Source organism: Thunnus thynnus, chromosome 19 (assembly GCF_963924715.1).
Source record: "Thunnus thynnus chromosome 19, fThuThy2.1, whole genome shotgun sequence".
Lineage (NCBI taxonomy): Eukaryota > Metazoa > Chordata > Actinopteri > Scombriformes > Scombridae > Thunnus > Thunnus thynnus.
In genome coordinates, this window is record NC_089535.1 from 15965354 (window position 1) to 15979847 (window position 14494).

Below are 14494 nucleotides of genomic sequence, written 5' to 3' on the forward strand. Positions count from 1 at the left end.
TGAGATCTGTTCAAAAGTAAAGTTTTATTATTATTCATTGTTAATTATTTCACATGAAAAAAGGATGTACCTCAAACTCAACCACTTTGCGCTGTTAAAAAAAAGGATATTTTGTTCATTTTGTGGACGAGCTTTTCAGAAAATACAATAAAGTATTTAAAAAAAAACAAACAGTCAGTTTGGCCTAGTCCCGCGTTTCTGAATCCGGCTGTTTCTCATGAGATTCTGGCTGTGCAATGTTGAACTCTGCTTCGTACATAATCTGCTGGATTTTTATTTTTGTCTCGCATCTTTTCTGTGGAGCGAGTCGCTTCAGAGCGGGGACGAAGCTCAGCAGAAAAAGTTCGTCCTCGTCCCGTGGCCTGTTGGGAAATGAGGAACCATTGTCTTTGACCAGCCATTTTGTCGGGGACGGTGTAGTTTGGGACGAAGACAGTGAAAGCGACTCTTGCATCAGGCGCCGTTTCCGTCCAGTTTTGTTGATGGGGGTGATTTGTGAGCCTGATGGCATGTTAGCCAGAACAGCCAGCTGGGCCATCTGTGAGTCCTGAGACGCTGAAGGAAGCTGCGACACGAACGCTACCTGGGGTTTGAGGTCAGCTGGGCTCGCTGGGACCTTCATTGTGGACTGCGGTGTCTTGACCGTCTCAGACGATGTGGTTTCTCCCTCCGGGCAGCCAGACTCGTTGTCTGGATTGTCGTGGTCATCGTCATTGTTGCCGCAGATGTCTGCCACTCCGCTTCTGGATCCGGTGAAGGGTGCAATGAAGTTCATAAGTTGTCTGTATTTCCATCTGCTTTGCATCACCTCTCCTTGCTTCTTACTTTTGATCTCCATCCGGACTTCTTTCAAATACCTGTCTCTCATGTTCTTCCATTTTCTTTTGCACTCCTCGGCTGGAAAAGATAAAAAATCAGAGTGTAAGAAGCAAGAAATCAAAATTCTGCCATTTAATAACAATGAAAATGACTATTTTGATGAGTAAATAATAGTGACAGCAACAGTGAAACAGCAACCTGGACATTCATAACAGCTGCACATGAGAAAAGTTATTTTAACAACTACAATTTTGTTGGAGTTCCTGAGCAAACATTATGTGACGTTGATTGTCTTGTCTGGTCATTTTTCAGACTGAGGCAATTAATTATTTTTTAATCAGAGGTTAAACAGTTAGTTGATTAATCGATCAACAGAAAAATATATCAAACATGAAGAGCAAAAATTAGCTTGTTTCACTCTTTTAAATGTGCTGCTTTGTTTTTTATTATTTGTAAATTTGGCAGGGTTCCCACACCTTCTTAAACACTAAATTAAAGGACTTTCAAAGACTTTCCAGACCCAGTTCCCTCAAATTCAAGGACACAACACAGCATAGTTTGAGACTGTTACAACACAGAATTTTTATAATGAGAACTAGCAGAATCTCAGACTATGTGGTCTCTGGTTTTCCTCTAACACAGCTAAACAATATTCTATTCTTGTACAAAATATATAAATTCAAGCACTTTCAATGACCTGTTGAGCTATTTACATCTACTTTCAAAAACTATCAAGGCCTTCGATTTTTTTCTAAAATTCACAAACTTTCGAGGATTTCAAGGACCTGTGGGAACCCAGTGTTGGACTAAATAAACCATTTCAAGGAATCACCACATGATCTTGAAATTTGGGATTTTCCACTATTTCCTGAAAGCCTAAGGATAAAAAAAAAATCAGTTGTTGCATCACTAATTTTCATTACTTATTATTATTTTTCAATTCCTCATTTATAAAATATCAGAAAAGTGTGAACAATTCTTGTCACGAGCTCACAAAGCCCAAACTACGCAAATTGCTTGTTTTCTCTGGCAAGCAGCAATAAACCCAAAAAACACTGAATTCTCACATATGAGAAGTTTATAATTTTTCCCTTTTTTTCTTGATAAACGACTTAAATGATGACTCTCAAGTCAATCAAAAAGTTGACTAATTTTCTCAGCATTATGGTGTTTTTATGTGTGTCATGAAAGTGGATGAAAATGGAGCAAAACTTTATCCAAGTAAAATGAAGCCCAAATGACTGATGCAAGTTATAAAGTAACACAAGAACAAGGCCTAAAAATAATTTATTTCTGGTGCTAAGTGTGACCTTTTCTTTATATTGGTTTGTCTCGTCATGGATCCCATCTGGAGTTCATGGCTAGTTCAGGTTATATTTCAGACAGGGGGCCTCCATCCCTCTGACTCTGACTTATTTCCACCATGTATGTATGACTTTATCCGACATACTGCTGCTGCCGCCACCGCGCTCGCTTCCACGAGACTTCGCTTTCACTTTCACGGACCTCGCGGTGTGTTAACGAGCGAGACGACAGACATGCGGCTCGGTCGATGAAGCCGCGAGTCCGCTACGACGCTGAGCATGTTGCCTTTCCTCCGCCCCGTGCCGTTGCTGGAGACGCGGCTGCTGGCGGCGCAGTGGCGGAGCCGGACCGTGCCGTGTCGGTGCAGCGCGGCCTAGCTACGGCGTGCGGGCCGCGGCTGCTACCGCTAGCACGGTGCGCGCCGCTGCATCCACACCACCGGGCTGTACATGCGCGGATAAAAAGATGAAAAAAAGGTACAAACTGGCAGCCATAGACATGCGAAATAACTCCATTATCCTAGATACAACTAGCGTTTAGTCATTTATGGCTGTTTAGTCGCCCTTTCCAACAACGGCTGAGCAAATAATAACTGGCAGTAAAGTTGTGATAAACAAAAAACAATCAAAAATACTCACACGGGAGACCCAGTACCATGCTGATGTTTCTCCAAGCATTTGCCCGACTTTCTGTGCAGCGGTAATTCGGCAAAGTGACATTGTACAGCTCTGGGTGATTAAATACAGTCAATATTAACTTATCGTCCATTTTGCCCTAGTGTTGTATCTGTGCTGCGCTGACGCGGAAGCGGCAGTCTTCTCCCGCCTTTTCCGCCCAGCTGCTGCGAGTTATCGCGAGTGGCGAGCTGTCTGCCGCGCTGTTGTCGCTCTGCCGTTCAACGGTGGGCGGGCATTGTAGTCTTTTTGTCGCAGGGGGGCGCACGAACGACTCTGCGTTGGCCCTTATTAATACTCTGCTCCATTGTGAGGATAATAAAGAAAATAAGCTCCCATAATCTGTTATTACATTTCAGGGTTTACAGGTCTCACTTCAGCTTTTAGAGGCAGCAAATCACACTGATAGAGGGTTTTTAATGGTACCCAACCTGGAGAGGAGGGGTCTCAACATAAACCTGAGGAGTTGTCAGGTGATTAAAGGGATGAGAAAAACAGAAGATCATTTTTATTGCACAAAATTCTGTTTATTTTATTCTGACCTTTTGTGAATTTGAGTTTTTCTTGTAAAATAGCCCACTACACAAGCTTTTCAGGCCTTTATAAATCCTTTACATGAAACACAAAAAACACTCTTTGGTGGAATTTGGTAGTCTCACTTAGGTTTGAAAGCATTAAAAGAAGATTTAAACAAACTAAAAAAAAGTTCAAAGGATGACAGATGTACATGTAACAAAAGCGGTAAACAAAATGTAACACAACTTAGAATACATATGTAGGATATTATTCTACTTTCTATGTGTCAATTGCAGCAACATAAATATACATAAATATCAAAACATTATGGAGCCAAACAAAATAGGCACCAGATCCTAGAGTTCATTTTCAGATCTCAGGGGAGAGAGGGGAAAGAAACCCCATAACATCTGTTTTTACACAGCTATTCGATACGGAGTTTTGCAACAGGGTGGTTTTCTTGATTCCTCTCAAGTCTCCAGGGTATCAGTATCTGAAAAGTTTTTTTTTTCTGAGCTTTTAGCAGTTAATGTGTTTCCCTGCGAAAAGCTCAAAAGCAAGACTGGAGTAAACACAGAGAGGGGAGGCTGATCCTCTGCATTTCCTGGTCACACAGCTGCGATCTCCGATTCCCCAGGAGGGTTAGGGCCTCAGTCCAGCAGTAAGCAGAGACACTGAGCTTTTTCACATGTGAATATTCTGATGCTATGTAGGTTTTCTCTGCTCATTCATCAACAGCCAGTGTAGGAGTGTTTATGTCTACTGTCTGAATTGTACTCATGTGTCCTTTATTATTCATGTTTTAAATATTTTCCTCTTGACCTGCTATTTGATATGTTGGATCCCAACACATCACTTAAAGAGCACATTAGTCAGTGATGATCACATTGAATAGAATCTCACACATCAGCAACAGCAGAACAATTACAATTCTGCATGTTAACCATGTAATATTTTGCAGAAATTACTATCTTGAGCTGCAACATCGCATCCCAATAAAGCAGAGAAGCAATTACAATTTCTTTTTCAGCCTCTGCCTGGTGTGGATATCCTTTTTTTTGTCACCATATCTGGACCAGTGTTGGGTTAACTTTGAGTCTAAAGAGGATAAAAGAAATCAAAACACTTCTGCAGATCTCAGTATTGTCAATTTCCCCTATAATTCCCCCCCATATGCCACCTCAGGTTGTTTGTTTGAAGGCCTCGCATAATAATGTGAAATGGAATAATTTCTGATGCATCACAAATCATGTTTACCAACATTTTTGGGCAAAAATCACTTTACATTGACGACAGCAGTCCAAGCTGTTTCTTTAAAATCCAGAAAAACTGTATCAGCCATGAGGCGGCGGTGGCTTTCTTTACTTTCCTTCTTGCACCAAATATTGCTCTTACAACAACAAAATGAACCTTTATCATTCTAATCCCCAGTAATGAATTTTGAACTGTTTGAACCAATGCGGATGTGGTACAATTCCCTCTATTGAGAACCACAATAACTGCAGATAAGCGATCTCACATGCTCCGCAAACTATACATCAACAATCTGGGCGCTATTAAACCCAAGTGAAAAGGATGGGATGGTGTTTATTGTTATCTGTTTTCAAAAGCCCTTAGAAGAGGAGCTTAAGACAGATTGTGGAAATCCATTAATTCTCTGGGCAAAAAAAAAAAGAAGGTGTATTGCCTTGTATGAAATCACAGGATTTGTTGAGGGGGGATGAATTTAACCTGTAATAGCTTTACCTCAGCGGTACACATTGTCAGAGAAGTCAAACTGAAAAGACTGCACCACACAGATAAGACACATGATGCATGATTGTGAATATAAACCACATAGAGGGCCCCCTTCTCTGAATTACTTATCTGTATTGAGTAACACATACAAATCTATTAGTGTCACCACACACATCACCAGCAAGATAACTGCCTCATTCGTTCATCTGCAACTGGCTAATAAGCGTGTGTGTCGTTTGCATGCATTGTTGTCGTCAGTGCTGCCTCAGCTTGTGCCATTTACTGAACGTATCCACTAATTTGCACTTGATCATTTGTTAATAAAGCTAAACAGGGAAAGTGACATTATGAAATTCAAGAGTCAATCCTCAAGTTCAGCATACACAAGTCTCAGGCCACACCAAAAAAAAAAAAGAAACGTTCATCTTTAAATCCAGGTTTCTAATACCAAGCAATCCCCTTTTCTCTAAAACCTCAACAATAAGGATCTTAGGAGCTCTCCACTTCTCATTTTATGCAGTGAAATCTGATTTCTTTTGGAGAAAGGAATGAGGTAAGATTAACTGAATCTGCCGTCCTCCCTAACCTCTTCACAAAACTGCCCAGATTAGCTTGGAATTAAGTTTCAACCGTTTTATGTGTCTGGTCCATAGAGGGATTATAGTTTTACTATTTTTTTTTTTTTTTTTTGCCTCCCAATTTCACTATAAGGGTCTGACACACTGTTGTAGAGAGAAGAGACGGAGAAGAGAAGCTGAGGCTGAACTATCAAAAAGACCCGTGTGTCGATATCCCAGGCGTTGTTATACTGGAGATACTTTGGAGATGGACGGACTAATCAGGGTGGAGAAACAAAAGTTTCCTTTCACTATTGAAAACATACTGAGAAAATACCCCAACAGTAATGGGGACATACAGTCATGTGGAACAAGTGGTGCTGGACTAAAAGAAAAGGCAATGAGTCCTGCTGGAGGCCAGACAGAGACTGTTCATCACGCCTGCCTGTACTGCTGCTACTGCTCCCACTGTGGAGACGTATTCCAGACTGATTTCATGCATGAAGGTAAGATAAAAACCCTTTTCTCTTTATGAGAAGAATCAGCTCTGGTGGTACTTGTTTTAAAACTGTTTTTGACATTAATAACACTTTAACTTCAAATCAGATCTCCTGCCTGCTGCCTGTCAGTATGGATGGGCCACAGCGATGCTCTCGGACCCGTGCAGGCTGGCAGAGGCTCACAGAGAAGAGCAGTCACCCGGTCAGGTGCAGAGGCGGACCAGACGTCACCGCACTATTTTCACAGAGGAACAGCTGGACGCACTGGAAGAGCTGTTCCTGCAGAACCAGTATCCTGATGTGAACACGAGGGAAAAACTAGCAGAGCGCACACACTTAAGAGAAGAAAGAGTAGAGGTAAGACTGCCGAGCCACACAGAGGATTAAATAACTTTCAAAATGATCCAACTGGATGTTGTGTTGCAGTTTGTCATCTATATGTGTGTGAATGAGGAGAATCTCAAGACCACTAGACCATAGTTTAAATACTTCAGCTGAGCTTGGATATGATCGCACCTGAGCTCTGTTCAATTTGTCATGTTTTAATTATATTATATATATTATATTATATACTTTTGTTGATAATGTTTAATAATGATGGCCATTGCTGTTCCACCTGTTTATGTAAATGTGAATTTGTAAGGGCCAAACAATATAAGTACAGTATGTCACTGAAACAATAAAAAATAACATTATATTTTTTGTGTTTATAGGTTTGGTTTAAAAACCGAAGAGCAAAGTGGAGGCGCCAGAAAAGACTTACATTTACTGTGGGTAACACAGAAAACTAGATTTTGTACTGTATATATGGACTGTATACTGTAATGTATATTTGGACCACAGCTTTGTGTCCAGCAATGTGTGTGTGTGTGTGTGTGTGTGTGTGTGTGTGTGTGTGTGTGTGAGAGAGAGAGAGAGAGTTACATAAATACAAGGAAATTTTCTTGCTATTATTATCAAATATTGTACCCAGACTTTTTTGTTTTAGAAAATAAACAAACATGGGAGGTTTGTCAGTCAAACTGCGTGACTGTAGACGATTTTGTAGCCTATTTGATTGTTGAGTGAATGATAGAAGACTGACTGTATATTATTATGTTAATTATGATGGTTTAAATCATGAATCTGTGGATGGATTTAATTTGCACTGGTTGTGAAAAAAGTGTCCTTGAGGACAAATAAAGTTCTTTTCAGAGAGATGGAGGAACTTCATTTTTTATGCAAGCTATAACACAAGCTGCACATGTTGAAGTGTCATACCAATTCAAAAGCTGACTTAGAATTAGGTTATTAATATACAGATCATACATCTCCTCTTTTCAGCTTACAAAACACCTTCATGCAGGTTTTTGTGGAGGAAAAAATAGTGAAAATTTTCCAAGGTTTTCAGCAACTTTCAACTTTTATATCAAAGATCTTCATATAATGTAGTTAATTTAGACCAATAGTTGTCAGTGTGGGGGTCAATAACCCCTGGAGGCTCAAAAACATAATCAGAGATGTTTTATATGGAGTAGTACTGTGTTAGTTTAGTCATATGAGTCGATCAGACTAATGAAGCACTGAAACACATTCCACAAAAATATACTGATAAACTGATCATATATCACAACATTTTAACTTTAAAGTTATAATAAAATTTATATTAGAAATAATGAGATATTGTTTACTGGAAATACATTTCCTTTTCTTGCCTGTATACTAGAAATTTCTTTCTTTCTTTTCCCCATCACCTTATTTATAGAAAGCATCACTTACAACATGTGTTACAATAATAAAACAATTGGGCATCATAATGAAATAAAGATAACCTAAAGGACATGACTTCACTTTCAGTTTGTTGATACAATCAACATGGTAACAGGACAAAGGATCAAATTAATAATAATAATAAATAGATGGGAAAATAACTTAAAAAATAAAGAATAACAGAAAAAGTAGGCATTTTTTCTTTTGTAGTGGAAATTTCTTGAGCTGAAGTAAACTTCCGGTGACGTAACTAGTCAGACTGTACGCAATCACTACGTTGTTTGTATGCTGCTGCCCTGAGGTGGCTAAAAGTTAGCTTACGGGTTACAGTTGGTGACATATACGCTACTTTAAAGGTGTAATTTTCTACAATAAGACTAAACTATTGAAGCGGTACCTGTTAAATACAAAGGCCACCTTCTGTTTCCATTCAGTGGGTGTTTTGTCGTAGAAGGTTCGCCGTTAGCCGTTAGCCTAGGAGGCTAACTTTGTCCACAATGGAGGGCAGCGCTAGCGTGAGGAAATCGCTGTCCGGGACTCTCGTCCCTTCAGCGGTCACAACTGTGGCTCTCCGACAGCAGCCTGAGACGGACAAGGAGAAACTGACGAGAAAGGTCCTCGATGAAGAGGAGTACATTGAGGTAGCTAAATGATGGTCTATGATAGGGAGACCTGCGGGGACGGGCTATCACTAACGTTAGCTAGTTATCAGACATCAAAACAGACGTGTTATATTTCATATCACTAGGCTAAAAAACAATTGAACAGGTTAATTATTCAGTGAAACAAATATTACTTTTGGTGTTGAGCTCTGTGTGTTTTTAAGGAGGGAATAAGTAACTAAGGAACTCTTCAGTGCCTTGTGAGAAATGTGACAAATCAGAGATACCCCACCTGCTGTTTTCAGAAACAAATTAAGGTGGTAACATTATGTACAGTATATAAATGTTGGAGTCATATCATGATATAAGATTAAATAGACATGTTTTAGGATTTGAGATGTTTTGGGACTTGTCATATTAATTATATCAAATTGTTGAGTCCAGAAATATTCTGCTCACTCACTAAAACTATCCTGATCACAAGATACAATCTTGTAAAACTGAAATAGTAATTTGATTACTCAATTAGTCAATCAACAGAAAAATAAAAATCAACAAGCTTGATAAGAGATTATTGGATTAAATAAATGTTCAAGCAATAAAGCCTCACATTTCTCTATAAGCCCCACAGCTTCTCAATTGTGAGGATTTGCAGCTTTTCTCTGTTTTTATATAATTGTAACTCGGATATATTTCGGTTTTGAACTGTTGGTCAGACAAAACAAACAATTTGTAGACGTCTTCTCTTGGGCTCTGGGAAATTGTGATCATTTTTCACTATTTCCTGGTGTTTCATTTTCATAGACGAAAGGGTTGAAGAGCTAAGAGAATAATCTACAGATTGAGATCAAGAGTCAAAATAATAGTTAGTTGCTGACCTACCTTGTTTTGTTTTGGACACTAGCAAGCTAGAAAACATACTACATTGAGAGTAAAAGTGAGACTTGCTTGAGAAATACGCGTCCGTTATGTAACTGAACATGTCATTATTTGCTCTTAAACAAAGCTGAATGTTCCTACCTGTCAACTTCTAACAGAGTTTAGAGAAGATCATCCAGAGGGACTTCTTCCCAGATGTGACAAAATTGCAGGCGCAGAAGGACTATCTTGATGCAGAGGAAAATGGAGATCTTGAGAGAATGAGAGAGATATCCATCCGATATGGATCATCTCTGACAAAATCTACCCCACGATCAACTGCACCTTGTGAGTAATACATTTAAAGTTGTATTTTCATGTTATACCATGTAAGAATTGATTATATTAGTTAGTGTATCATGAAAGGTACAAATTGTATGTTAGATATCTCTTCTGGGTCCCATAAACATGTTTTACATCTGTTTTTTTTTTTTCTCCATCCTCTTTGTGTGTAAGATGTGACACCAGCTAGTTTTGAGACACCAGTGGGTCGTTCAGGATCTCCCTCCTCCACTCATGGCGCTAAGGGTATAGATGGTGGTAAGTATCTCTTTTTTTTTTTTTTAAGATGAAGAGCCGAAACTCTCAAGAAGTTCGTGATATAATGTTCAAATGTTTATCTGTGTGTTCATATGAACCCACAGACCTGTTTCCAACTTTTAAATTGACCTAAATTGTTTCCGTTCTGTATATTTTTCTCCTCTTCCTCTCCTCGGTCTTATGAATGGACATGTTTGGCAGTAATACACTAACAAATGGAGTTACAAATGCTTAAAATTTAACCCGATTTCTATTGATGTTGTGTTTTATAGAGAGCAAGTATGATGAAAAGGAAGAGAAAGAGCTGCCTTGTCTGGATCGCTTCCTCGCTAAAAATACCAGCGAGGATAATGCATCATTTGAGCAGATAATGGATCTAGCAAAAGATAAGGAGAAGCTCAAGCACGCCTGGTTATATGAAGCTGAGGCTGAATTCAAACAGGTAGGCACTCTGAAGCTCAAACATCAAAGTAAAAAACTGTAACCAAAATCCATTTTTGAGTTGAGGGGGACTTAAAATTAAAAGCATCAGTCCGTTGAGTTTCAAACACTTGCCACCAGTAGGCTTGTAAGGTAGCTATGAAAAGAAAGGTTGCTTAATTTTATTTGTAGCAGCATTTGATTACTGTCATCCAGATGATTATTTAACTTATGACACACCCTTAGTCTATTTTGATAACATTTATAAACACTCAATAATATTTTCCAGCGCCATGAAGAGCAACTTGCCTTACCATCAGTGGAGAAGGCAGCTCTTGAATGTGTCAAAGCTGGACTGGAAACATGGGAGTACAAAGCGAAGAATGCCTTGATGTATTATCCAGAAGGTAAGAGGATCAAACTTGGATTGAGTAAAGGCAGCTATGAAAACACATCTTGTAGTTAAATAAGGTTAAGTGAAAGGGGGGGAAGTGAATTTCATGCGTTTTTCTCTTCTTCAAATCAGGTGTTAAAGACGACGATGCTATCTTTAAGAAGCCAAGGGAGGTAGTTCACAAGAACACACGCTTTGTTGGAGACCCATTCAGCAAAGCTCTTAACAAAAGCCAGATTCAACAGGCTGCAGCCCTCAATGCACAGGTAAAATATAGGATTATGATATATTACGAAATCACAAAATGCATGATGCCGCATTAGGGAAAGCTTCATTGTTAATATACTTTAATCCCTGAATTATGTAGCTCATCTATCATGTTCTCTGGCCAGTTCAAACAGGGTAAAGTTGGCCCAGATGGGAAAGAGCTCATCCCACATGAATCTCCAACAGTCAACGGATATGGCTTTGAAAGAACGCCTTCCCCTGCACCTGGTAAGCAAGTCTGAAAATCCTCTTGAACATTGTAACAATCCTGAGACAGATCAAACTACATTGGTTAATGATGCAACCTACTTAGTAGAGTTTTGAATGCTTCGTTTTGTCCTCTCAGGTGTCGCTGAGTCACCTCTCATGACGTGGGGTGAGATCGAGAGCACCCCGTTTCGTCTGGATGGATCAGAAACTCCATATGTCGAGAGGAACCACGGCCCATCGTTTAAGGTAATAAAGTTTCAGTGGCTGTAATGATTCGTAAATCATTAAGTTTGAGTTATTTGTTAAGTTGTAAAATGTTGAGACTTAAAATACGCTGTTTCTGAAAGATTCCAGAGCCAGGAAGACGAGAGAGATTGGGTATAAAGATGGCCAACGAAGCTGCTGCTAAAAACCGCGCAAAGAAGCAGGAGGCATTGCGAAAGGTCACAGAGAACCTTGCAAGGTAAAGACATTTGACCGTCTGCACTCTTTAAAGTATTTATTTCTGTAAAAAGATCACTACATTTGTCACCTCCTCTCCATAAAACGGAGAGTTTCACTAGTTACCACAGTGTTTTTTTTTAGTGAATTACTTGCAGCTATCATTAACTGATTACATCAACCTTTGTGTTGCAGTCTTACGCCTAAAGGTCTGAGCCCAGCCCTCACCCCCGCCCTGCAGAGGCTTGTAAATCGGACATCCAGCAAATACACGGACAAAGCCTTAAGGGCAAGTTACACCCCATCACCCTCGCACAGAGTCCCTGGCTACAAGTCTCCCTTCGGTGGCCCGTCCACTCCCTCAGGAACACCAACGCCAAACAAAGCCAAGACGCCAGGCACTCAGGACCTCACTTCACTCACAGACAATCTGCTGCAGCTTCCCAAGAGACGGAAAGCTTCAGACTTTTTCTAAGAAGGACCTTTTTCTCTGCTGGGATCATACAAAACACAGTTCTTATAATGTGGAGAACTTAATTATAACTTTAAATACCGAGTTTTCTCGAATTACAGAGCACATCTTTGGGCTGGATGACTGGATAGAGGAACATACATTGGATTTAAGAATTTGTAAGGATTTATTTGTTACATTTTTGCAGAGATGGATTAATGTAGTTCACTGTAAAATTCACTTTAGTGGCCATATTCTATTTAATTAATTTTATTTTTTTTAAAGTTTTGTTTCAAAAATCCAGTTTTTATTGATTTTTGTTCAGTTGTTTACACTCTTGCAAACTTTAGTTATCCCTGCCTCATACCCAGCAGCACATGCTTAACTGATATTTTTATTTCATGATTGTAATCCAGCAGTTGTTTCTGAGAATCACACACACAAATGTGGCTTCAACACACAGCATCCAAGAGCGGTCGCATCTCAGTGTTTGAGTCATTTCTATGATGCAGAGACAAAGTGTTGTTTTGTTACCTTAAAAACAAGTTCAACTAATCTCACTGTTTTGTGTTTGTGTCAAAAATGGGCTTCAGTCAGACGGCTCGCTGGCGTGGAGTTTAAATGATGAATGTTTTTTCCATGTTTCTTTTTGCCATTTATCCTTCAAGTTTAAAATTGAAAATGCAACAAGCAGAGCTGGACTCAGCAACATAAAACTGGACCACCTTTTTTAAAAAAAATCTATAAAGGAATAGGACCTTTTTGATGTAAAATGGTCTGCAAAAGAATATCATACCATGTATCATCAGATGACAACCTAATCAACAGCTCTGTTTCCTGTCTGTTTTCTACTGGTGGTTGATCAGAACTGTGGATAATAAGTTGTTTTTTTTTAGCAAGCTTCAAATGTATAGACGTAGTTATACTGTTCTGGGTTTAAACTACAAACAGAAATAGTTCAACATGATCTCAAGTTTGTTTTTCTGAACATTTAGAGCTTACAAGGCTGAAGTTGTGTGTGAAAGTCAACAGGGGAGTCATGATTCATCGGGCAGTGTTTTCAAAACTAAGGATGGTGTGCAGGAGTGAGTCAAACATTTTAAATTGGTTGTTTACGATATGCGCTTAGTCACAAACACCCAAAATGATTTCCAGTTCATGTTTAATATGCATGTTTATCTCTGGTAAGAAATATCCTTCCACAAAAGCAGTAATAGGATAGTTGTGCATTTTAAATCTGCCTTAAAACAATGCTTGCATGCCTATATGTACTTTAAAAGCATTATCGGTTGCTGTAATTTGTCTTTCTCTCCATAGTGGCCGTGAAGTAATTCCTTACTAGTGCAACACTGTGTCAAAATGCATTTCAAACATGAGCTGAAGCTAATATGAGACTTCAGCAGTCTTTAAGTCAAGTGGGTATCTTCCAGCAGTACAGGTTTTTTAATAAGAAATTCCCTTTGTGTTTCCCCAGAGACAGCGTTTTCCTGCTGTGCTGCAGTGGAAGAATTGAATAGAAATTTGTACTAGAAAGACTTGTTCAGACTGCTTTACCCTCATTTTAGCGACAGCTGAGTTTAAGAATGCATTTATGCACAGAATAAGGATTGTGAATTTTTGTCCCCCATCTCTTATATTTGAGTCGCACTAGGAGGGGATCACTTCACAGCCTGTATGCACAGTGGGAATAATTACAACAGTCATAACTTATTCAATGTACCTATGGGCGTATGAGTATTGTCTTAAGGCAAACCTGAAAGTGAACTTATCTTATCAAGGGCTCTGATACTCAACGCCAGTTTCATCCAGCTGGTTATAGGTGAACATATAATGATACTGTGAGATTATTGGTAAATGGCATGGATTACTATGGATGTACATGTTGAAAAGGACAAAAAACATTGAATAGCACCATCTTTTGATTTTTTAGGAGTGTTTGTACAACTTCTTTTTCATTTCGAGTGTGGCGTTTGAACTGTGGCTCAGTGGTTGTATGATTTGTGACAGTATGATAATGGTTCTCCACACTCACACACAAATCATGTGCACATGAAAGCCTGAAAGCGGATGTTAAGACATAAGATGTCTTCCATCATGATTACAAAAGTAGGCTGTGAATTCCCATAAAGGACAGGGACAGGGACTGACCCCTTATGATAATTGCAGTCTTTGAGTTTGACCCATGGGCCATCTCACAAGGTCAAATAGGTCAGACTGCCCCAAGAAGGGAAGGAAGACCATAAAATAGAGAAAATTACATGATCACATTAAGGGTAGAAATGCATATTTATGCTTTATTTGTCACAAAGGACCCCAAAAGTAAAAGGCAAATCTAATTTCATGAGTGTTTTTAGTAAAATAATGACTTAGAATAAATCTCTGCTTGGCTGGAGT

The 14494-nt window shown here is 39.2% G+C and overlaps 3 protein-coding genes across 4 annotated transcripts; 2 read left to right on the forward strand and 1 right to left on the reverse strand.

Annotated features, from left to right (window-relative positions):
• Positions 1 to 5: 5 nt before the first annotated feature.
• LOC137170535 (uncharacterized) lies at positions 6 to 2990 on the reverse strand. Of its 2 annotated transcripts, none has more exons than XM_067573978.1 (2): positions 2763 to 2990; positions 6 to 897 (listed from the first exon to the last, which is right to left on the reverse strand). In XM_067573978.1, the coding sequence occupies exons 1-2, from the start codon at positions 2890 to 2892 to the stop codon at positions 185 to 187; spliced, it is 843 nt and encodes a 280-aa protein (XP_067430079.1). In that variant the 5' UTR covers positions 2893 to 2990; the 3' UTR covers positions 6 to 184. The 2 variants fall into 2 exon arrangements, with proteins under 2 accessions (XP_067430079.1, XP_067430080.1); XM_067573979.1 differs by lacking the exon at positions 2763 to 2990 and adding an exon at positions 2130 to 2226.
• A 106-nt stretch (positions 2991 to 3096) lies between these two features.
• On the forward strand, positions 3097 to 7307 carry LOC137170537 (homeobox protein goosecoid-2). Its single transcript, XM_067573981.1, has 3 exons — positions 3097 to 6114; positions 6215 to 6465; positions 6822 to 7307. The coding sequence occupies exons 1-3, from the start codon at positions 5688 to 5690 to the stop codon at positions 6897 to 6899; spliced, it is 756 nt and encodes a 251-aa protein (XP_067430082.1). The 5' UTR covers positions 3097 to 5687; the 3' UTR covers positions 6900 to 7307.
• An 801-nt stretch (positions 7308 to 8108) lies between these two features.
• Positions 8109 to 13062, forward strand: ess2 (ess-2 splicing factor homolog). The gene is made up of 10 exons (XM_067574486.1): positions 8109 to 8498; positions 9497 to 9665; positions 9834 to 9917; positions 10190 to 10359; positions 10627 to 10744; positions 10864 to 10997; positions 11124 to 11226; positions 11345 to 11454; positions 11556 to 11671; positions 11845 to 13062. Exons 1-10 carry the CDS (start codon positions 8355 to 8357, stop codon positions 12122 to 12124), a joined length of 1428 nt encoding a protein of 475 aa, XP_067430587.1. The 5' UTR covers positions 8109 to 8354; the 3' UTR covers positions 12125 to 13062.
• Positions 13063 to 14494: the final 1432 nt, after the last annotated feature.